Source organism: Atractosteus spatula, chromosome 9, assembly GCF_055471065.1.
Source record: "Atractosteus spatula isolate fAtrSpa1 chromosome 9, fAtrSpa1.hap1, whole genome shotgun sequence".
Taxonomy (NCBI): domain Eukaryota; kingdom Metazoa; phylum Chordata; class Actinopteri; order Semionotiformes; family Lepisosteidae; genus Atractosteus; species Atractosteus spatula.
The window spans coordinates 41,616,921-41,639,214 of record NC_142714.1 but is presented as its reverse complement, the minus strand read 5'-3'; the positions used below and the strand labels follow the sequence as shown (position 1 = coordinate 41,639,214).

The 22,294-nt window shown below is 41.4% G+C and overlaps 1 protein-coding gene across 1 annotated transcript in view; it reads left to right on the top strand.

The window, feature by feature from the left end:
- The first annotated feature begins 4,322 nt into the window (after positions 1 to 4,322).
- shroom4 (shroom family member 4) overlaps positions 4,323 to 22,294 on the top strand; it is a 56,379-nt gene continuing 38,407 nt past the window's right edge. The window contains exon 1 of the mRNA XM_088924410.1: positions 4,323 to 4,445. Within this exon, the coding sequence (XP_088780536.1) occupies positions 4,323 to 4,445 (123 nt within the window). The remainder of the gene's footprint in view (positions 4,446 to 22,294) is intronic.

The window sequence follows — 22,294 nt, the reverse complement described above, 5'->3', positions numbered from 1 at the left end:
TTTGTCTCCAGTCTCAGGATTCTCATCCTTGTCTTCATCTCATTCACATTGTAGAAAGCATCAGTGTTGACCCAGTGGTGAGCTATCTGTCCAGGAAATCTCTGTGAAGGACATTTTCCTTTTGTAAAGACCATTGAGGTGAATCAGCATGTCATTTTAAGGCTCTTATTTTTGTTTCCCGTTGCTCATTCAGGACCCCATAGCTTTCCATCTTTGTACAGAGCTGTTAGGTCAAAGTTATAAAACATATTTTACTGCATTTCTTTTCTCTAAAAAAAGATCATCCATCCCCTAATGTTGGAAAAGCAAAACCAACTGAAACTGAGTTTCAAGAGTGTCCATTAAGATTGTGTTACACTTTCCTACTACATTGTGATGTCCTTGCATGCATGAAAGACCAGGTTTAGCTGTATGGTGGTAAATATTTTTTGATATATCCTGTTTTATTTACTTGTTCACTTTAGCTTATAGCCAGCACTATTAAGACTTTCCCTACATGCCACAACACATCCTGAGTTAAATATTTTGGTGGATTTTGCCATAAAAATATAGAATAAATGTAGTAATTGACAAGGTACACAGTGTAAGTGCACAAAATTAAAACCTGACACCCCCCTTCAATAAACTGCAGCTGTGTTAGTGTCATGCTGTGATTTATGTTTTGGCAAGAAGCAAGTCCCTGTTTTTAGTCTGCAGTATTGCAGTGTTTCAAAGGGGTAATGTCCCGATCTCATAGCAATGGGCACTACACATGCTTTTGTGCTCCAAGCTACATAAAGCAGGGGGTAAGGATATCACTGTGCATTATACAAAGACCTCCCAAAAGATTTGGAGTGCCTCTTTTTGCAGGATCGCACTCCTGAGCTTTTTCTAGCCTTCCTTTAGAAACATACAAACAACAAAACATGAATGTGCTGAAGGATTGTTGAAGGTGGGGTTAAAGTAAAGTAATTGCTACAGTATCTGCCACAACAGTTATTACTGGCAGGCAATGACTGGTTCAGCAGCGAGAAGGAGAAGGGAGAATTCAAACAATTAATGTCCTGGAACTACTCGTTATTGCCCAAAGCAACCCATTTTATAGAGCCATTACATTGCAATTGCAGATGACTAGGAGCAAGCAGGCTTGCTGAGGTGAAAGTCTGGAAATCCATTCAGAGCGACAGAACTGAGCTGGATTGTCCCATGTGATCAGGAAGCATGACATTGATCTCAGCAGGGGCTCCTAAAAATGAAACCTTCGTCCGGCATCAGTTACCAGCTACAATAACTTCATATGATTAATCTGTACAGCTTTTTTTACAGCTCTCCCACGGTTCCACAATACATCTGTTTAGCTGTGCTGTATTCCTCTGCCATCACCATACTTTACCGTACACCACTCTGGTTTTCCAAGCTTTTATCATGATGTCACTGTTTTACCTTATTCTCAATGGATTCTGCTTGCATTACTGCAGACCACAACAAACTTTTAGAAGGGAAGCAAAGGATAAAGTATTCATCAGAACAACAGGTTATTAAAGCAGAACGATTAAAACAAAGCTGAATACTTGTGCTTCTTTTAGACACTGCTAGGTGGAGTGTGAAACGTATATTTCTGGGGACAATGCAGTCCATGAGGGCCTCCCCAACCCCCTAGCAATGAACCACTGAGTTGACAGTGCAGATTGTCTGGGATTGATTAATTTCACTGACCACATTGAGTGCAAACTAGGCCAGAGCAAATGATGAGTCACCTGAAAGCAATTACCAATGTACAGGCAAAGAGTGACTTCACAAAATCTCCATCTGGACCCCTTTATGACTGAAGTGCTAAGCTAGTTACATAATTAATATTCAATATCAGGTTTAAGACACTAAGGGGGAGATTCCTCAATTCTTTATAATGCTTTAAGAGCAAAAGCCTGACTTTTGTATTCAAATCTGCTTTAATTTGTCAATGTGCTATGACATAAGAACATGTGAAAGGATACAGATGGGAGGAGAAAATGTCTACCATCTGAGTAGCTAGTAGCTAGTTGATCCAAGAATAGATAGTTCTTGAAAGGAAGCCAGGGTATCACCTCAACATGGCTGAGGCAGTTTGTTCCACACTCCCACAACTCTTTAGGTAAAGAAGAGCTTCCTGCTCTTGGTTAAAAAAGCACTTTTCCATAGCTGTTACTTGTGTCCTGGGGTTCGTGCTTCACTGTTCAGTCTGATGACGTCTACTGGGTTGTGTTTTTTCAGCACAAATTCTTTGATGACTTTGAATATTCAGAACAAGTCCTCTCCTTGTCTTCTTTCTTCAAGACTTAGAAGGTTGAGTTCCTTCACACTTTCAGTGTAGGGTTTCATTGAGCCACTAAAGATAAGGAATGTACTGTAAGTGGTTGCTCTTCTCTGTACTGATTCCAGAGCAACGATATATTTTTTGTAGTATGGTGACCAAAACTGCACCGATATTCTATAGGAGACCTAACTAGTGCGTCACACATTTTTAACATTGCATCAACATCATGAAACATCAAACAAACTGTCCGTGACCCTGCAGACAGTAGACTTGCATGCAAGGAATTAAAACTTTGGAAAAGAGCTGAATTAGTCTGTCATACAGACCTGATTCCCATTATCTGTGCTCTACTTAAAAAGGAATGCTCCAGTGTGTTTGAGTCGAGAAACAGAGGAAATCAGCAACACACTACATTTTAAAATATGCATGTAAGAACAATGCCCAAACCTAAATATGCCAGTAATTAATGACATCCTCCCTCCCATAGTATCCCTTCTAATTGTAAGGAATAAAATTAAACTCTGCTTGGCACGTGTAACCACACATTTTATGAATCATGCTTCATTTGATTACTCAGAAATTCTCTCCAGTGAGCGTATATTTGTAAGAAGAAAACTGTTTCCATCCAGCTTTAACCGCTGTGATTGTTTTAGCGTGCACGCTATTTGCCCCAAATGAAAGGCTAAAGAGGCTTAAACTGCAGGGTTTTCCCATGTGTTTCCAAAGCCCCCCGATAAGAACTATAAGCAAGATGTGAAGCACGTGATGGTAACCGCGCCTTTGATAGAAACTGGCAGATGGGTCGCGAAGTTACTGGTTGTTAAAAAGCAAGTCAAGCTAAAACTGCTTCAGATTCCTCTCATGACACTCGCAGCTTGGGGAAGATGTATACAGCTGTGCGGAGGCCTTAGAGCTCAGACAGAAAAACACAAAAATGAAAAACAACTGTTTTATTTTGGGGTCTTACATAAGTGCCAGGAGTGTGTTTTCTGAAGCTTTCAGTTCAACAGCTCTTATACGGAGAATGCTTTTTATTTTCCACATGGTCTTTCATTCCCTTTAAAGCTTTCATTTTAATGTAATGAAAAAGCATATCATTTCTTCGTATGGAAGGTAAACAGTGTTTTACACTTCTACCGTGTAAAACCAAACACTGAAAAATACTTTTGCAATGGTCCCAGGGTTTCAATGGGCGAGGGTTGTTATTGAATGGAAAACCCATGGCATATGAAAGACTAGCCCTTTGCATTAAAAATTAAAACACCGAGACGTTGCCAAGTTTTAAGGAACACTCTTACAGTATATTCTCTGTTGTATTCGAGCCTCGCTGTAAAGACGTTGCGGCGTTCTAGTTGAGAAACGTGCACCTTCATTGCGAAGAAACTGCACGTTCATCGCAAATAAAAAACAGCTGTGTTCGCGCTAGCGCCGAATAGGCAACAAAAGGTACCGGTCACTGTAACACCCTTCACGTAAACCGCCAAATTCGCTTGGCTTGTTTTTGCCATTGTGAAAAGAATCCAAATGACTAGAATATCAGAATGGCATTTACAAAAGTATACCTGTAACTATGCGGAGACGCTGGAGACTGAGTGGAATAAGCAACTCGTGGATATTTAATTATCAGAACAGCGTACTTGTCAACTGTAAACCTTAAAACAGGTTTTACTTAGCAGGAAGTTTTGGAGCATTAAAAGGATTTGGCTTTTCTCTGTATGTTCAGCTGTGGTTTGTCTCGGACGCTGCCCGCTGCGCCCAAAGGACACTGATTGCTTTAGGCCGGGAAGAGAGGGCAGGGAGCAGTCGTTACGGACAAGACTCCCTCCCCCTCCAGCACTCTGCATTGGAGCTTCAAAACTACAGTTCCCTTCCAGTCGGCCTGCCCCCTGCCAATCAGTCTATTGGGCAGTATCACTTCCTCTGGTGGAGTTGGAGTGGTTTTTTTCCCTCTCTCTCTCTCTCCTGGATGCCTACAATGAAACAGTGATGGAGACTTGAGAGTTTGAACGCAAGCGTGGGTAGGACTGTGTGGGACCCGAGTTTAGCCAGAATGGAGACGATCGAACAGCTCGTGTCCTTCCACCACATTCAGGTCCAGCTGAACGGAGGCGCTCCTTGGGGGTTCACTTTGAAAGGGGGTCTGGAGCACGGAGAGCCGCTAATCATAACAAAGGTAAATACTAGTCCGCTTTTTGGAAAAAATAACATCATGAATTTTTGTTGTCATTTTCTCTTCTTGTTTTCCTTTCAGTGTGCTGCAACTTCCTAACCTGTTGCAGCGCTTAGCGCTTTTCCTACACTTATTTCTGCAGCATCCTCCGCTTGGGGGTTAAGGCTTGGGAAACATAATGAACTTGCATTCTGAAGGTACTTTATTTCACTACAGTTTTGATATAAAATTGAGCGTTATATTCCTGTGGATCGCATACTGTTAGCTGTTGTAAATAGCGAGTGTCTATCTTGAATACCTCTTTGTGCGCTTTTCTTGGAGAATGTTTTGTTAAAAAAAAGTTTTTGGAGAGGACGGGTAATGCGAGGAGCCAGCTGTAGGAGTTCGGATATTTTAAAGTGCAGTCCCGCTCGCTTCCTGTCGCAATCTGTTCTTGAAAAGTTTTGGGCAGAGTCAGAGTGAAGGATCCGTTTTATTAATGCTTTTCTTATTATCTGTTGAAGAGCGATACAACTGTGACAACCACAATGTACCCCGTATTTCTTCGTGGTCTAATCTGAACCTTCAAACTAGGTCATCTGTTTCAAATCGCATGCACCCTAATTATTAGTCAGCATTTATCAGTTTAACAGTGACAACATAATCCTTACTTAATTCTCCACTGAACCACGGTACGTTATCATTAAGTTTCATTACTGTCTATATTTAAGATACTCGTTCTTGGCAGCATTTTTTAAATGTGTAATGTCGTGTTTCACTCGCCTAGACCGCGAAGTGTGAACTAAACGTCAGGCTAGAAACCTTCTGTAAATCTTCAAATCGTTGCGCGTTGAAACTTTTTCGTACGGTTTTTCTAAGTGGCGCTGCAGTATGGATGTTGTCGTTACTTTTGGGGTAATTTGAGGCGGAAATCTGCACCACGGGATGCTTCTTACTCAACGGTTTCGGAGCCGATCTCATTTGGGGGACAGCAGTGAATATTTACCGTGTTTAAGAGTAGCGGTTCATGATATTGACTTTACCACCAGCATATGCCCAAGAAGACCCTGCTTAATCTTTTCCAGAGACGATACATTCGCAGCCTCTAATCTGTAATCTGTTCTACAGAAAAGTTGTTACTACGGTATTTAGCCAAGTGAAATAGAAGTGGGCTTCGGTTGTACCGTAGGCTGTCACCGGGAACAGGAAGAAACAGCTGGCGAATGAGCTGGAGTGGTGCCTTTCCATGTTGTATAGAAATACCTGCGGATGCCAATGGATACAGTGCTGCTTCTGTATTATAGTTGGTTTTAGAGATTTTTTAAAAATATTTTAGACAGAGTTGAGCTCAGGTTAGCCTGTTTTTCCTCTCATCTGTGTCTTATTTGTGTCATTCTGCCAGTTTTACTGTAGATCCTGATAACCAGTGCTACGTGTCTAACACCTTCTCAATGCAAGCAAGATACAGTACCATTTTTCCCCCTCTTAAACCCTTATATTGTAACTAGAGCAGTTTGCTTCCTGCAATTTACAGAAACCTAATGTGGGATATAAATGCTGATTTTCAGCTGAGGCTCAATATGAATAGCAAAGATTGTGTACAGCGTATCACCCCAGGGTGCATTTGAGCCTTGTTACTAATCCCACAGGAGTTTAAGAGTAGTAAATTGGGCAGGTTGCATGTTTAACACTGGGGTAAAGAACACAGCCCTTCAATGCCATATTAATTAACATTAAGTAACACTGTAACCACAGCAGTTCAGTTATTCAGCAGATCAAAAGGGGACGTTAGGAAGTTTACACTGCAGAGGGATATGTGTGTAGGCCAACGAAGAATGACTAAATTAAAGGACTGTAGCCACAGAATTGGTGTTAGGGTACTGGACTTACACTTCATGAGTAGAGGACAAGATATTTAGCTCAGGTCCCAGTGGAGGGTATTTTTGGGGAGTTAGTGCTACATACAGGGGAGAATCAGCTCATCTATGGAAGTAATTCATGCATTTGCAAATCAGATTGACGCCATATCGGAAAAAATGTATTTTAGGCACCAATAAACTGTATTTCAGCCTCTGCTTCATTGGCTATAAATTGAGTCAGTGGTAAGACTGTAGCTTGGCTAAATCTTTAATTATTAGGTATACACTGTAAGAACCTTCAATGAGCCAGGAAGGAGGTGTGTTGGTGCAGATCACTTCATCCTATCCATGCTACTCCAGCTTGGTCAGCGATATTACTTTAGTCATGAATCTGGCTTTATGCATGATGGATGAAATGGTTTCTAGATACATTATGATTTTGTCCTTGTCATTCCTGTCCTGTTCAGGGCAACAGCAATGCCTAGTGTTTGCAAGTGGATTAGTTTTAGAGCACATACTGTAACAGTATACAGCCTGGGGCTGGAGATTTTGTTTTTATTTGAAACTGCTGTCTCTATTTTGGAGAGAAGGGGGAGGGAAGAAAAAGAGGGGGATCTCCTGGCTCCAGGACTCGCTCGCCACATTCCAGGGAAGTGCTGATTTATTTTTCTTGAATTCGGGTGCTGAGGAGGACGAGCCACCCCCCGGCGATCACATTCTCAGACTTGCTCGTGAGCGTGAAGGAGGTCACTCGCTCGCAGGATAAGAGCCACCCAGCAGGACACCACCAGAAAGTGTAGTGGGTCCACTAAGGTGGGGGAGGCAGCAGGCTGTGAATCCTAAATGTGAGCCCACTTCAGGGGATGACAAAAACATTTTTTAACTCCGTTCTTTGTCTCTTGTTTTCCTTTCTTTCTTAAATGTGCATTTAATAAGAATTGAGTAAGAATTGAAGTATCAAAACACATAGTTGTGTCCGGACTTTCTGCTTAAAGTTAGAATCATTATTACTGTGCCACACAAGGCGATGTATGATATTTACAGTGAAGAATTTGTGCATTTCATTGTGCAGGACAGAAAGAGGGGAAAAAAGGTTGATTGAGGTGCACCTCACTATACTGCATTCTGTTCTAATGGTGGGTGGTGTATAACCAAAAACAGGAGGCACTTCTTTACACAACGAGTTGTGGGAGTGCAGAACAAGCCACCCAGCTATGCTTTTGAAAATTGGTACTCTGGTTTCTTTCAAGAAATGGCTGGAGGATGACATCCTTAGATCAATTAACTGAGGGGTAAGATTGGCTGAAAGGCCTCCTCTCATTTGCAAGCCTTCCTGCGTTCCAACAAGCAGTAGCCATTTTGAAATGTTCTACACTTCTTCGTGCTGCATTGCGAGATTAGTAAAGAGGCAATTATCGTTTTGACAATGACACCCTCAGGTGTTAAAAAACCCCCTTGAAAGTACCAGCTGTCTTCCAGTCAGAGTGTTGTTTTACGAAGGGGAGGTGGACTGTGAGTGGAAGTACTTGTGAAGCAAGAAAGGAGCCTTTTCTCTACCGGCTTCTCGGACAGGGGACATTCTCCTGTAATTGGATGTAATGTCTGGTATGCGTGGGGGTCTTGGCCACACATCCTGTAGGGTTAACGGATCAGCGCTAGACAACAGTGGGCTGGATAAATAGTGTGGTTGTTAACCCCTGCATAGAGTCAAGGTAGATCTTTTGCATATGTCTAACATTGTGACCCAAGGGATTTTTGTGGCTAACAAGGACTTCTTAATAAGTGTGATACAGTGTAACAGTGAGTACAGTGGATACAATGAGTATCCAGAAGGAAATCTATTTACTTTTTGGATGATCTGAGATGGTTTTTTTTTATTCAGAGCTCTCCGATATATTCTTTTATCGGGAAACTAGAGTACAGCCTTTGAACTTGTGAAAAACATTGCAAGTTCTCTTACTACACACATGTAACTATCTTTTTTAAGGCACTCTACAAGTGCAGTATGTATATTTGTTGTTCCTGGTATTCAGTGTGGAATGTGGACTTTTTAATTTCTTATTTTTTAAAGTTCTTGGTTTGTCTTTTCCTGCCCCAAGCCTGTCTAGTAATAAGGGCAGCATACTGTATCTTCTGCCTGGTATATCTTCTAATAGTCTGGGGGTCAGACAAAGAAGTTCTGGAGACATAGGGCAGGTGCTGTCAGGGAAGATTGAAATGGGCAAATTAAGAAGGTGCCTTCTGCTCTTCTGCTTGGCCAGAGAGAATTGCGATTTTCCCACAAGAAAGACACAGATGGATGAGTAGGAGCCCTGGGAGTTTGTCAAATTCGGAATGAAGTGAAAAATACGAGGAATTCCACCAAAAGAAAATTCCGTTTCCCAACAAAAGGAGGGGGCTCAAACACGAGGCATGCGGGAATCTGCCACCACTTCAAATTACACGCAATCCGGAAAAGAATTTAATGGCTGGTCATTGTAAGCATAGGAGCAGTGCTCTTCTGTGCCTTCTGATAGTAACAGACAGTTGTGGTTCACTTTAAAAGTATTTAGTAGAATTCTTTCATGTGAGGCTGAGAAGCCGGAATGCCATAAGTTTTGAAGGTTGTTCTGAGTTCACTTGTAGCTGCTTCAGCATGGCTGCTGAAGACTACATTAGATTAAATTTGTTGGATATATCTGATTCAGCCTCCGAGATTGTCGAGAGTTTTATCTACGTAGTAGAGGCCAAAGCTTCTGTATTTCCCATATTACTCCCAAGATAGACATAATTTGCTTTTGGCTGTGCTGGTCTTAGCTGTGTCACTGTGCCTTCCAGTAGATGCTTTTCTTTCTTTTTTCTTCATTCATCCATCCATTTCTAACCACTTTTTCCGGTTCAGGTTCCCAGGGGGAGCTGGAGCCTATCCCGGCAGGATACACTCTGGATGGGACGGCAGTCCATCGCAGAGCACATACAAACACAAACACGCACACACTCACACAAAGGCCATTTTTTCCCAAAAGCCAATTAACATTCCTCTATGTTTTTGGATTGTGGGAGGGCAACCGGAGAACCCAGACAAAACCCACGTGAACATGTGACAAACATGCAAACTCCACCCAGATAGTGCCCCAGGTCTGGAATTGAACTCAGGGCCCCAGTAATGTGAGGCAGCAATCCTAACCACTGCGCAATTGTGCTGCCCCTTAGATAGTTTTAATAATTCATTTCCTTCTTGCGCTGGGCTCCTCTGTGTCCCCAGTCACACTAATTTGTTCCATTCTTGTGAGGGAAGGCAGCAGGAACCCAGGACTCTGGGACAGGGAGGCACAACAGAGAGAACTGACCTATCGTTCCACCTTCCCCCAAGTAATGACACCTGATAACTGAAAACAGAAGGGGGTGCTGGGTGAGATTGGAGTTATAGATCTGTCTAAGAGTTTGAGATTAATGGCCTGTCTGGCAGAGTTGGTATTATTTTGTTTCATTAACGGATGGGAGGAGATGTTAATGCAATATCAGTATTTAAAAAATAATTGACCTATAAATAGGTGTTTGTCTTAGAGGTGCAGGACCAGGGGAAATTGCAGTTCCTGAGAATTCTGTACTTTTATTAAATGAACTACTAACCTCTCTTTTTTTGTTTATGCTTCTGTGCAGCATAGGGTAAAATAAGCTCATATTGAATGTCCTGGATTTTTCCTACCTGTAGCTCATCCTGTGCTTGTGTGCTTCTTGGTTGTTTTGTCTCTGGCAGTTTCCTAAGCTAGGGACAGTTCCTGCCCTATTGACCACTGGAAGCCTTGAAATCTGTATTTAAGTGATGTTTCCTGTATTCGCTGTCTGGCGGCACTGTTGGAAAGGTTTTTCAAAAGCTCCTTTGCTGAAATACCAAATTAAGCAATTAACCATCAAAGCAGAAAAGACTTGGATGAGAGACACAAATAGGGTGGAAATATAATAACAGGAAAATGTAGCTCATGTAACTCTACTGATCCGTGTTGCAAAGGCATCTTACTAGAGCATATTAGCTTCAGATGTCTCTTTCTCTGTGTCTCCTGTGAGACCTACCTTGGTGTCCAGTGAGCAGGGCCCGGTTCCAGGATTCCTGAGTGCAGTAATTTTGTGGAGAGATTCTATCTCTGCTGGCTGACCCACAGAGTCAGGTTTAAAGAGTTTGGGCTGGACTGTGCAGTCTTGGTCTGTTTTTGGAGAAATGGGTGAAAAGGGCAGATCAGGGGTTCCAGAGGTGTTTGTTTACCAGGATTCTGTAATCTTACTGGAACCGTGTAAAGAAGAATTAAGTTGCAGAGTCTAAATCTTGTGTATGATTGCATAAGCTGTGTGTTGCACGCAGTCTATTTCATTCTTGTAATCAAAAATCCCAATCTTTTTAGTTATTTTTCCAGCGTAGTTGCTACTCTTCCAATAGCTATCAATGTCCTTTCAAAAGTCTTTGTATAAAAGTACATTTATAAATATTTTAATCCCCTGACATATTAAAAAAATCAAGCAAAATCCAAACCAATTAACTGTTGTTTAATGTATTTTGTTCTGAAAGTAACAATGTTAATCCTCTTGTTTATCATGCCTGGGCCTGGTGAACTGTGCATTTTTCAGCAAAGTTTTTGTTTGTTTGCTATCCACATCTAGAACTGTTTTAGAGAGTAGAAAGAAAAAGTATTAACTGCATGTGACATTCAGTGGAAAAATCATCATACCTGTTTTTTTCTAAGGAAGTCTACCATGATAGCCTGTTTTGTTTCTTGAACAGATTTGAGGACCATTTTCCACACTCTCCCTCGTGCTGATATCATGGTTGTGCGTGGGTGCCTGTCTCCCTCGCTCTCCTCACTGCCGAATAAAACTTAGAAGCACAAAAAGACCAAATTATCAAGACATAATGCGGGTACTGGAGTTTATCATGGGAAGGAAATCATCTTAGCGAAGTGAGTCACTTCTCTTTTTGTTTTACTTTCCTGACGGAAAGTTTTTTTTCTCACTGGTGTGATGTTAATAGGGGCTATAGGGAACTGTTCTTCCATTCTTTCCAGCTTTAATTTGCAGTTGGAACTTGGGTGACTGAAGTGTTTCTGGCAGGTGTTGCAGTGGCGTTTTGCCACTGTAAATAATTAATTGCCCTTGGTAAATGAATTGCCCCTCCTTCTTCTCCCCCCACCTGTTTTCATTTCAGTGTCCTCCAAAGGTAGTTAAAGGCCTTCAACCCCCTTTCCTCCAAGTGCTGTGCTGTGCACTATAAAATGTATAAAAAAGTTTTATCTCAATCCAAACAATGGGTAAAACAACAGTTGCAGCAAGTCTTTGCTATTTGGCTGATATTTGAACTTTGTAAATGGAAATTTCTCGGGTCAATTTGTAATTTAGTCTGTTAGAGCCAGAGACTAGAGCGTGTTTTTCTCCTGTTCGGAAACAGTGCTGACATTTCCCTGTTTGTTGTGGAGGATGATGATAACTCTTTGAATTAATATAATCTGAATTAAAAAATGGAGCCCCAAGGAATCATCAGGGACTGTACTGAGTGACTACACACACAAAGTAATTCCAAATTTAGTGATTTCTCTAGATCTCTACCACAGTGGATCTGTGCCACCTCGTTTGATCTTGTCTGTACTCAGAACCTAGGGAGGGCTAGTGCTGGTTAGAATAGGGACCTCCAAGGAAAACTAGGTTGCCAGTTGCTGTTGTAAGTGTTGTTGCCCAGTAGGTTAGCGATCTTCCCTCTGGACCAGAATTTACAAACCAAAACGTCATTATGGTCACATGGGACACTGTGCCATAGGAAGTGCTGGCCCTTGGATGAGACATTAAACTGAAGTGCAGACCACATGGCCATTGAAGATCCCACAGCAGTGTTCTTAAAAGTAGTAGAGATGTAACTCCAGTGCCCTGGTTATATTCCACTCGACTTGTACAATCTGGCCTCCTCAAAGTTCCTCCTTGATCCAGTTCGCAAAATAATTTCTCGCTCCTCTACCTGATCTGCTGTGCAGTGTCACCCATTTGTTGGTGGGGGATTAAGTGGGTACCCTCCGTATGTAAAAAAAGCTTTGGCATCCTTTGGGATGCTGTGCTGTATGTATTATTACAGGATGTGCTTTGGCAGTGGTTGTCTTGTTGGTCAGATGTTGTGATTTCTATGAAACGTAGCCTTCTTTATAATTATAAACTTCATGGTGAGTTAACATTTAAATTGGGGGGTTCCTTAAGCATTTTTGGAGTATTCAGGGCACAGCTGGCCAGCAGTCGGGGCTGTCATTGCTCTGAAATTCCCTTTCGGCAAAGGGCTTATTTTGTTTAGTGATCTGTGATACACCCAAGACTGTGTGCTGTTTCAGGTATCTTTTAATAGATGGGTGTCAGTAAAACAGATGCAGAAATGCAGTTATAAGGCTAAAACAGTGCTCTTATATATACATTGAGTCAACACAAAACCAAAGCTTAGATCTTATTTGAGCCCTCACTAAACATTCAGTTAACCTTTCTATAAATACCTGGCCAACCAAGGTTCTTCCTGGCTCAAAAACTGTTTTGTAAAATAAGAAAAAGCTTGTGTTTATAAAAAAAAATTATAATTTGTCCAGTCACTTCCTCGCTCCCTTCTCCCTTTAATGTAGCACATCGCAGAGCCTCTGCTCTCATTTGAAACAGCAGAGGGTGACAGCCACAGGTAACCTCTGCTTCCTGGAATTTAACTGTCAACTGACCTATTATCGTTGATCAATTGATCAGGTGACTGAGGATAGTAGGGGAGGTGATTAAGAGTGACAGGCCATTCTCCCACCTTCTTGTCTCCACCTAATATCCTCTTACAGATCTTACATTCCTTGTGTTTATATAGCACTTTTCTGGACACTCCACTAAAGGTGCTTTACAGGTAATGGGGACTCCCCTCCACCACCACCAATGTGCAGCCCCACCTGGATGATGTGACAGCAGCCATAGTGCGCCAGAACGCTCACCACACATCAGCTCTCAGTGGGGAGGAGAGCAGAGTAATGAAGTCAATTCTTAGATGGGGATTATTAGGAGGCCACGATTGGTAAGGGCCAATGGAAAACATGGCCAGGACGCCGTGGTAACACCCCTACACTTTTCAAGAAACGCCCTGGGATTTTTAATGACCACAGATCGTTTTACGTCTCATCTGAAGAATGGCGCCTTTTTACAGTATAGTGTCCCCGTCATTATCACTTCATGTCAGAAGTGAATATCTCAGCTTTCCTTGCTCTATCTCATATATTGAGTAGCTGCCGTTATTGTAAAATGTCAATTCAGATTGCATTCCTTCAACATTGCAGTCTTCTCCTTGACAATCAGGCATGCTCTTGACAGGCACTGCCCACAAATTAACAAGGCATTGGTTCTTTCTGAGTAACCTGCACCACTTTTGCATTTGTTTTGTATGCATTTATTTCTTTGAAAAGTTCACACTCCTCTTCCTGTATCGCATAACAGGCATTGTGTTGCATTTGTAAAATAAATGCAGCATTGAGACCATTTCTAAAAAGTGTAAAATGTGCAGTTTTGATAGGTATCTGGGCTTCTATGTAAAAGAGGAGTCTGACCTCGTTTACCATCTTACGGCAAACATGCTCATTTAGTGAAGGCGACTTACTAAGGTGGGAACATTGTATGTTACAGTATGAAAATATTATGCATTTGCAAGTACTTTGCAAAACGAATCAGTAAAAAGAAAGATAAAAGGGATCAAGCAGGAAAGTGTGTCTCAGCAAAGAAACCTTCTTAGTGTAAAGCAACTGTTTTTGAAACACCGAGAGGAAAGTTCCGTCACATCAGTGCAGAACGATTGCAAGTTACCTTTGTATCCATCTCCGAAGTTTCAGTCTCGTGTTTCAACTGAAAGGAGTTTGCTGACTGGCGAAGCAGGCCCCTTCACAGTGCAGGATTGCAGCCTTGTGGAAGGGGTGTCTGTGCACTTTCTGCTCTCTGCTTTCTTCAAGCAGTGCACAGTCTGTCCAGCAAACAATATTCTTGCCACTTTGGCATTGAAATACATCCAAATATGTTAAAAGCTGCACCTTGTGCTACAGACACTATCTAATGCAGTGCTAGTATTTTGCTTTGGATAGTGGCTTTACAACATGTAATGCAAGATCTTGTAATGGTTCAGAGATAAAAAAGCAGACTCTCTGTTCTTGGTTTATTTCTGTTGTTTTCCACCTGGGCTTGAACAGTAATGAACGGATGTGGTGGAGCTAATTAATTAAATTAACTAAAATCAGATATTGTTGTACATATACTTGAAGTTAAAAGGAGCACCTTGTCCTCACTGTTACACAGTTGTAGCATCGAAACGTTATGTGACTGTAAAGAAAAACTAGAAGGATTAATTATTCAACCAGAGTATTTAAATTGCATTTAGATGAGACAGGGCAATGGATTGTCCTTCAGTGTGGCTGTATGAAGTGTGCATTGATTGAGGTTTTGTTTGAAGACATTGTCACTATTAAGTGATTCATTTGATCAAATTTGTATTTGATTGTGGTTAGGAATGAGCAACAAGAGTGCTACACATTCAGTTAATGAGTGGCGTGGTGCCGTGATTGACTGTTCTTTGATGTGGTGCGATTGCAGAAACATTTGTCTTTATCATCACTAAGGGGAAGCAGTACCGAAACGCTGTTTTTTGGGGAGCCCGGTTTCAGCTCTCATTCAAAAGTGCTCTCCGACCTGACTCCTGGCACAAGATCAGGGTGAGGGTGCTCTGAGCTCCTGCACGAGCACCAGGAAATGCGGAGAAATATTCCAATCCGTTTTAGTTTTGGCTACACTGCAAGTCTGGCTGCTGTTGGCAGGACTTGAGGCTCATGATCCTGGGAATTTGAATCTAATGGCAAACAAAGGCAATTCTTCAAAGCATGTCTTAGTCAGCTCTCCCCCCCCCACCCCCCCCCACCCCACAGAGAATGTCTTTGTCCTTTACTGCTCTGTGCCAAAGGAGCTGGTGAGGCCAAGCTGCTGGATCCTGTGTTTGTGCTGGGACATTAGGACGTAGGAGGATCTCCCCCTTTCTGATTTCTTTCCCAAAGCATCATGCAGGAGAAGAAAACATAATCGCACTTCATGGCTGTTCCACATAGCCTGGCGATTATCCATAGAGCAGAGATCACCGGGGTCTTCAATTGTTTTGTTTAGTTCCTGCTTTTAGTACCATTTATTGTTCAGAAAACTGGTTTGGTGAGTTCATCGTTCTGTGGGAACACCAGGATTCACATTCTATAAGCTCTAAAGGGAATAAAGAGTAAACATGATACTGTTTAGCAAATTAACAGTTGTTTTGGGATTTTTAGCAAATCACACGTCTATGTACTATGTGTATACTGAGAGGCATTGAAATGCAACATAAGTATTTCAATCTGTTGAGTTTTTTGCATTGTAACATCTTTCAATATGTTTCTTTAAACTGGCAGTAAATCTTCTTGGGCTTTTCTGCACAATGTGCACTTCTGTCACCCTGCCTTCCAGTCCGGCAGTGCCCGCAGGAAGATGAGCCCCACTTGGAGGAGTGCTGCAGTTCTCACTGAAGACCCTGCAAGCTTGCACCACAAAACTCCAATTTCACTTCAAGTCGGCCACCTAGGATTGTGGCATATGTATTGGTTCCTTTCACATTCTGCATACTTGTCGAAGACAGTGACAGTGGTTCTTGTTTTTCAAACCTTCACTCTGTTTGGGATTTAAACATAAAATTGTTTGAAACATGTTACCCATAATGATCTTGGGTATGATGAGATGATGCAGAAACAAAAAGCTGAAAACTTCAACTTGTAAGACACAATCTAATGGCAGTTTTACATTTGGCTTTCATTTCAACATTTTAGTTCCAATAATGTATTTATACATTTAAAATCCATAAATACATTACAGCAATAGGATGGCTTACGGTTATTGTATTATATTTAGAAAATTAAGACCAGATGCTCTTCTGTGGAGTTGCGAAATCGAGATATGGAATAAAATAAGAACTTTTATTTCAGCACGAAGACTGTATCATTGTCTTTGAAAATATTTCTTATTTAAATAGGCCTAAGCCTCTTTCTTATACTTTACATATAGGTTTGTTGTCTGTTAGTTCTGATTTTGTACTCTCTCAGTTGGGAAAAGCCAGTTATTATGCTTTTACAATAACAGTGTCAGTATGTAATTCGTCAATGTCAGTACATTCTTTGGGGGGGGGAATGAGAATGACTTCACTGACATCGCTGCTACCACTTTGCTGGGTGAAAGTGCCTAGAGAATCACAGGAGTTGTTGCTGCACACAACACTGGTGACTTTCCTCCTCTTGTGCCGTAGTGGGGAATCCCAGTGTATCGTTAGTATGGCACCTTTTGAATATTTTTATAGAGTACATTTCTGAGATTTCAACCAAATTTCGCACTTAAACCATTTACAAAGTGGCATTGTGGGGTATCCTTTTCAGAATAAACAGATGACCTTAGAAGTACAATCTTTGTGATGCTACACCAGTAATTACAGTTCGCTCATGCTCTTTATTGCTTGAGTGCTGGGGGACACGTTACTGTATCCTTCCTGCCTGTTTATTTGTATCCATTCACGAAGTTTCTTTACTCCACAAGGGTTGGGAGGGCTGCTAGCTACAGTACTTTTATCAGTCATTTATTCTTTGACGGATCCTGTCCTAGAAAAACACATGATGTTTACAATTGCAAGATCATTTTAAGTTCTACGATACTGATGTTCAGAGGTATAGGTGCTCTCAAATAAAGTCATTTGCAGAGCAGCGAATTAATGCTAAATAGCTGAGTCCAGAAAACACAGAAATGTCCTCTGTAGGCCACAGGTAATGGCTCCATGCACTCATCAACTTTTGTTAATCATTTCTTACAAAGGGGGAAATTGATAATCCCAGAGTAGACATTGTTAGTTTTTCAGCTTAAGCATTAACAAAGGAATGCCTTTTCATTCTGTACACTTTGAGCTAGAAGATCCTAGCTTTTTGTAAAGGGCCCTCCAAATCTATTGATTCTTGTGGCCTTAGATGACAGTGCGTCAGTTCTCTTAGGCTCACTTCAGAGCCCACTTAGCAATGATGTCATTGGCACATGGTTGGTGAATAACCACCTTCATACAATGGCTGGCATTCTGCAAGAGGGGTGGTGTGCACCCAGTTAAATATAGATTGTGATCTCACAAGCTCCCCACCAGCCAGGAAGGGAGAGACTGATTTTGAGAAGGGAGCAGAGTCTTGTTGGGACTGTGAAACATTTAAAGACACTACAGTACCACCTCTTCCTACTACCAGTCTGCTGGCCAACAAGTCACACCCTTCAACAGAACAGATCTGTTCTAGTTCACTCAGCTCTGTTTCATGACAGGCTTCCAGTCTGAATTGATGGCTGTTGTAGAATTCCCACGCAATATAGTTGAGTCGGGATCTTTAGCAAAGTTTGAAGAGCCTGAGACAGTGCAAATTGTAACCTTTTCTGGTTGCAGCAGACAAATCCAATTGGCGTTTATTTTTCCTCTGTAAAAAAAGGATCTAGACAATTGTTTTTCTGGATCAAACTTAAAAACCAAACTCCTTGAGGATTAATGACAATAGTGTGCTGTAGACCACCCAACACAATTAGTCATAAAGATGTTTTAGTTCCTATGCAGTCACATCTGCATAGGAATAAGGGTCAATTTTATGATTATTAGATTTTATTTTCAGTTTGCTTTTGACCAAATGGATTTTTTTCTGGATATTTTCTGTGCCATGCAAGAGATAATTTGGTCTTGAGTCAGTCTGTGGCTATCGCCTGATGGTGTTGAAACTGGGTTTCCTCTGCTTTCTATGCTATCTTAATATAGGGGAGTGTGCTAGGTCTTTGGAGAACATTGGCGCTGTTTGTGAAGTTGTTTCCCAAGACAGATCTTTGCTATTACAACAGTGTCCTTTTCTTCCTTTCCAACTCTGGGATTTCGCAAACAGTTCCCCACCCTGATATCCTATTTTTGGACTGCAAATTGAAAAACTAACATAGAAAGTGGGGCATTGAAATCTAAAACAAAGAGTTATTTTTGCGTCTGTTTTGTAAAGACTAATTTTAAATTGCGATAAATAACACGAACCGAACAATAGCCCCCGCTGTCCTACCTGGTTTTATGTGCAAAAGTGACGGGATAATTGTTTCTAGAAGAGGCTTAATGAACAGTGCTTCCTTGAGCCAGTCCATGGAGACCCAGTGCCAGAAGACAGCACGATTTCAGCACACAAGGCCTCTATTGTAAAGTTTGCTCTGTTGGTGGAAAGTACGAATGTGTGCCCTTGCTAAAATGGGACCTCAGTTCAGTGGAAACACTAGGTGTGGCAGATGTAAGAGACGCCACAGCTGCTTTTAATGTTTTTGCCCAGGAAAAAGAAGAAAACAAACATTATAGCTTGGAGGTGTGATGGCAGACAGGGTATCGCCAGAGGAAGCAGAGTGTTTTTCAGATAGGAGAGAGCGGCTGTCCTAAACATGTTGGACTCTTGTGTCCATTCTTGAAATAAATACAGTGCCGAATGTCGAAATGAAGAAGAGCTGAGCTTCATTACCTCACTGTTGAAACTTGTTGAACAGCTCCCTGGAGAAATGGAGTTTTTGATGAAGCATGGGAAAGAGATCTCGCTCCATTCTGACTGAACTACTGTAGTTTGTGATTCCTGTCTCAAAGGTAAGGCCCTGTTTGAAATTTCTTAAGGAGGGTGGCATAGTCTTGTAGTAAATGTGAGACAAACTAGGTGAAATGGAATAGGTTTAATGTTCCGCCTTTGTTTATATCCTCTTTAATATCTAACGTTTGAGAGAGGTAACATCGAAAGCTGTTTTTAAATATACAAAATCTAGATTATTAACCCATCTAGATTACTGGGTTGCTAGAAGTTAATTAACTCTGAGAATTTCATCCAGCCATTTCTTGAAAGAAGCCTAGTTACATTACATACATAACTTGGTAGCTTGTTGCAGACTCCCACAACCCTTTGTGGAAAGAAATGCCTCTTATTAAAGTACTGCCCTGAAGTTTCTGTTTGAGTTGTCTGATTGATGTCTCACTGCTTATTCTGAAGAAGCTTGTTGGTTTGATTTTGCCTTTGAAGATTTTAAATGCTTGCATCAGGTCCCTGTATAGTCTTTTCTGTTCCAGACTAAAACAAATCAGTTCCTTTTGCTCGGAACTTCCAAATTCTGGTTCTGGGGTCCCACACATATTTTTTTTTTTTCTATCTCAGCTCTTAATTACATAAATGAACCTTTAACTGACCTTATGATAGGATTAATTTGAACTAATGTTTATGTTCCTAAAGAAAAAGTTTTTTTAGGTTTGAGGTTGCTTTTTTACCGAGGTGTTTAATAAGTAACTTTAAAAACTTTTGAGAAGAAATAAACCATGCTCAGGTTTGATTGGGAACCAATGTCAGTGTTAGTCGTTCTTCTATTCCTCGTAACATATATGGCTTCTTTGGATTGATTCAGTATCTTTTTAGTAAGATGGTATCCACAATTTTTAACATTTTCTCAAAAAGGTCTGTTTAGTGCATTGTACAATTTTATGATAACATAATTTTACTACTTTAAATATATATCCTAAAAAAGTTTTGTTTTATATTGCTTCCCATTGTCTTGATGATGTCAATGATTTGGACATTTAAAAAATTAGCTGTAAGTTCTGTGTTTCACGTGTCATATGTAGATCATGTAAAGAATGTAACTACATGCAAATGATCACATATTAACACACTGTCAGGAAGTTTTTATGCATATGCACTGACATTTTATTGAACAATTGTGATAGGTAGATTCAGCATGGTGATTAATATTGATCATCAACAGCTTGATCCACAGAGGCTCTACTGTGAAAGTTGTAGGCTGGTAGTGAGTGCGGGCACTGCCGTCCATCTGCAATGCATGATTTGCACCAGGTTGCTGTTCTCTTGGACTTTCTCCCATTTGCTCTCACAACTGGACAACCATGTGCCTGTTCATTGGCCTCTGAGCTCTGCATGCCACACGTTATTGAGCTCATTCTACAGATGTTCAGTGGGGCTCAAAGTTCAGCATGTAGGCCATCATTGGCATAACTGTCGCATTCTCGTCCCAGAAGAAGGCCATTGATATATGAGCAGCAGGAAGATGTACATTGTCCTGCCGGAGTGCTGTCAAGTCAGGATGAGTTTCAAGCTCAGCAAGGCTGGCACTGGTCAGCTCTGGGCTGGAAGTCTTTTAAAAAAGCTATCACATTGGTAATGGTGGGCCAGTTGGTGGACTGGAATTTCTAAACCAAAGTGCCAGTATGGTACTTTGTCCCCCTTTGCGGTAGGAAGTGCCATCCTTTTAAACTGAGTTCCAAACTACTCGTCATTAAATATGCCATTGTACTTTTGGAAAGAGTAGGGGTACTTACTCTGGAGTCTGACAGGTAACCCACCTTAATTTCCTATAAGGAGGATTACATTTTCCATAAATTCCTCTTTAATTCAATTGGTGAAGCAATTTCTCAATTTCACACTGATCTGCAGTGCAGAAAGGCTACCGTGTGTCAGCAAGGTGGAGCTGCACTTCAGGAGTAGGTTTAGAGGGTCTACTATGTGTAAAGCACTCTGGGATGAAGAGGAGGACTGCTAAATCCCTGTATGGGATTGTTTTTATTAAGTTGGGTACTAGAACGTGATCAACATGGTGCTGTGCAGTCACTTGGTCCTTCCCTTTGATCTTGGAAATCTTGTGGCATGTGGTCTCCTGATATTCTCGAGCACGCCCTGGCCTAGAGTTGATGGGATTGTAGATTTCGTGTCTTGCCAGATAAAACATTTCTGACAGTGATATCGTGGAACAGCAGTGAGCTGACCTAGTCTAGCCTCCAACATGCCAGTGGAATGAAGGTGTTCAGTTCCTCATGACTGGGTGTCCCTCATTTCCTGAGTTCCCTCATCACCTGTGCCAAATGATGTGATTCAGTGCTTTCGCAACATTTAAAGTCATTGGAGTGTATGACAGTTAGTGATGAGGGGTCGTTTAATTAAAATGGCCCCAGAAAACATTTCAGCAAAATCCAAAAGCTGCACAGTTTGTTTCTAAAGACACCCGTGCCTTAAATAGTGTTCCCGAGGAATGTATGTTTGGCTGCTGAATCAAGCCATTCCACAGTGGCCTGGATCCAGAACGCAGGTGCCGTTTTTTGGCCTGAAATTACTCAAAATAAATGGCTCAACTGAAACCCCAGATGTTGAAATGTTTTTGTGAGCCCTTTCACAACTTGTCAGTCAAAGCGTGCCGAAGTAACGTTCAGCAGCCTTGGAAAAGAGGCCCTGCTGTGGTCAAACAGAAACCATCGTCAGGATGGTGAGGTCATGTGTCTGGCAGTAAGAACCAGGCTGCTGTTACATGACGTATTTTACGCCTGCAAATCCCAGAGGGCAAAGCTACTTGAATGCCTTTTGCTCAGGGAATGCAAATGAAAGGCTTACAGTGGCTTGAAGGACTGCTTAGACACAGTGTGCAAAATAAACACGTGCTGTAGGAATTACAGTTAGTGGAATCTAAAGGATAAAATTAATGAAAGACAAGACTGGAACTGATTCTGACTTCCAACCAAGGTAACAGATATTGTAGGTATAGACCACTGGTGGGGCTACTGCTTTTTATGTATTCTGAAAAAACAGGAAAAAAACAGCCTCCATTGGTTCTTTATTTATGGTTTATCTGCTGCAGGGTTACAAGCAGAAACCATGCTATTGTCCTGCAGAGAATAATGAATGATAGATAATACTCATTGAGAAAGCAGTGTTTAATATGTTCTCTAAATGCCAAAAAGTAGATTTCAATACTATGCTCCAGTTGTCTGTCAAGATCAGATTACACAGGAGTGAAATATGCTTGGGAGAGTGTGTACCAGGCACACATTTTGAATACCCCATGTACAGTGACTTTTGCAAACTTCCCAAAACGTTATTGGGCCACCGCAGTTTAGACAAGTTGTTTTCCAGCGTGATTGAATTGGACAGG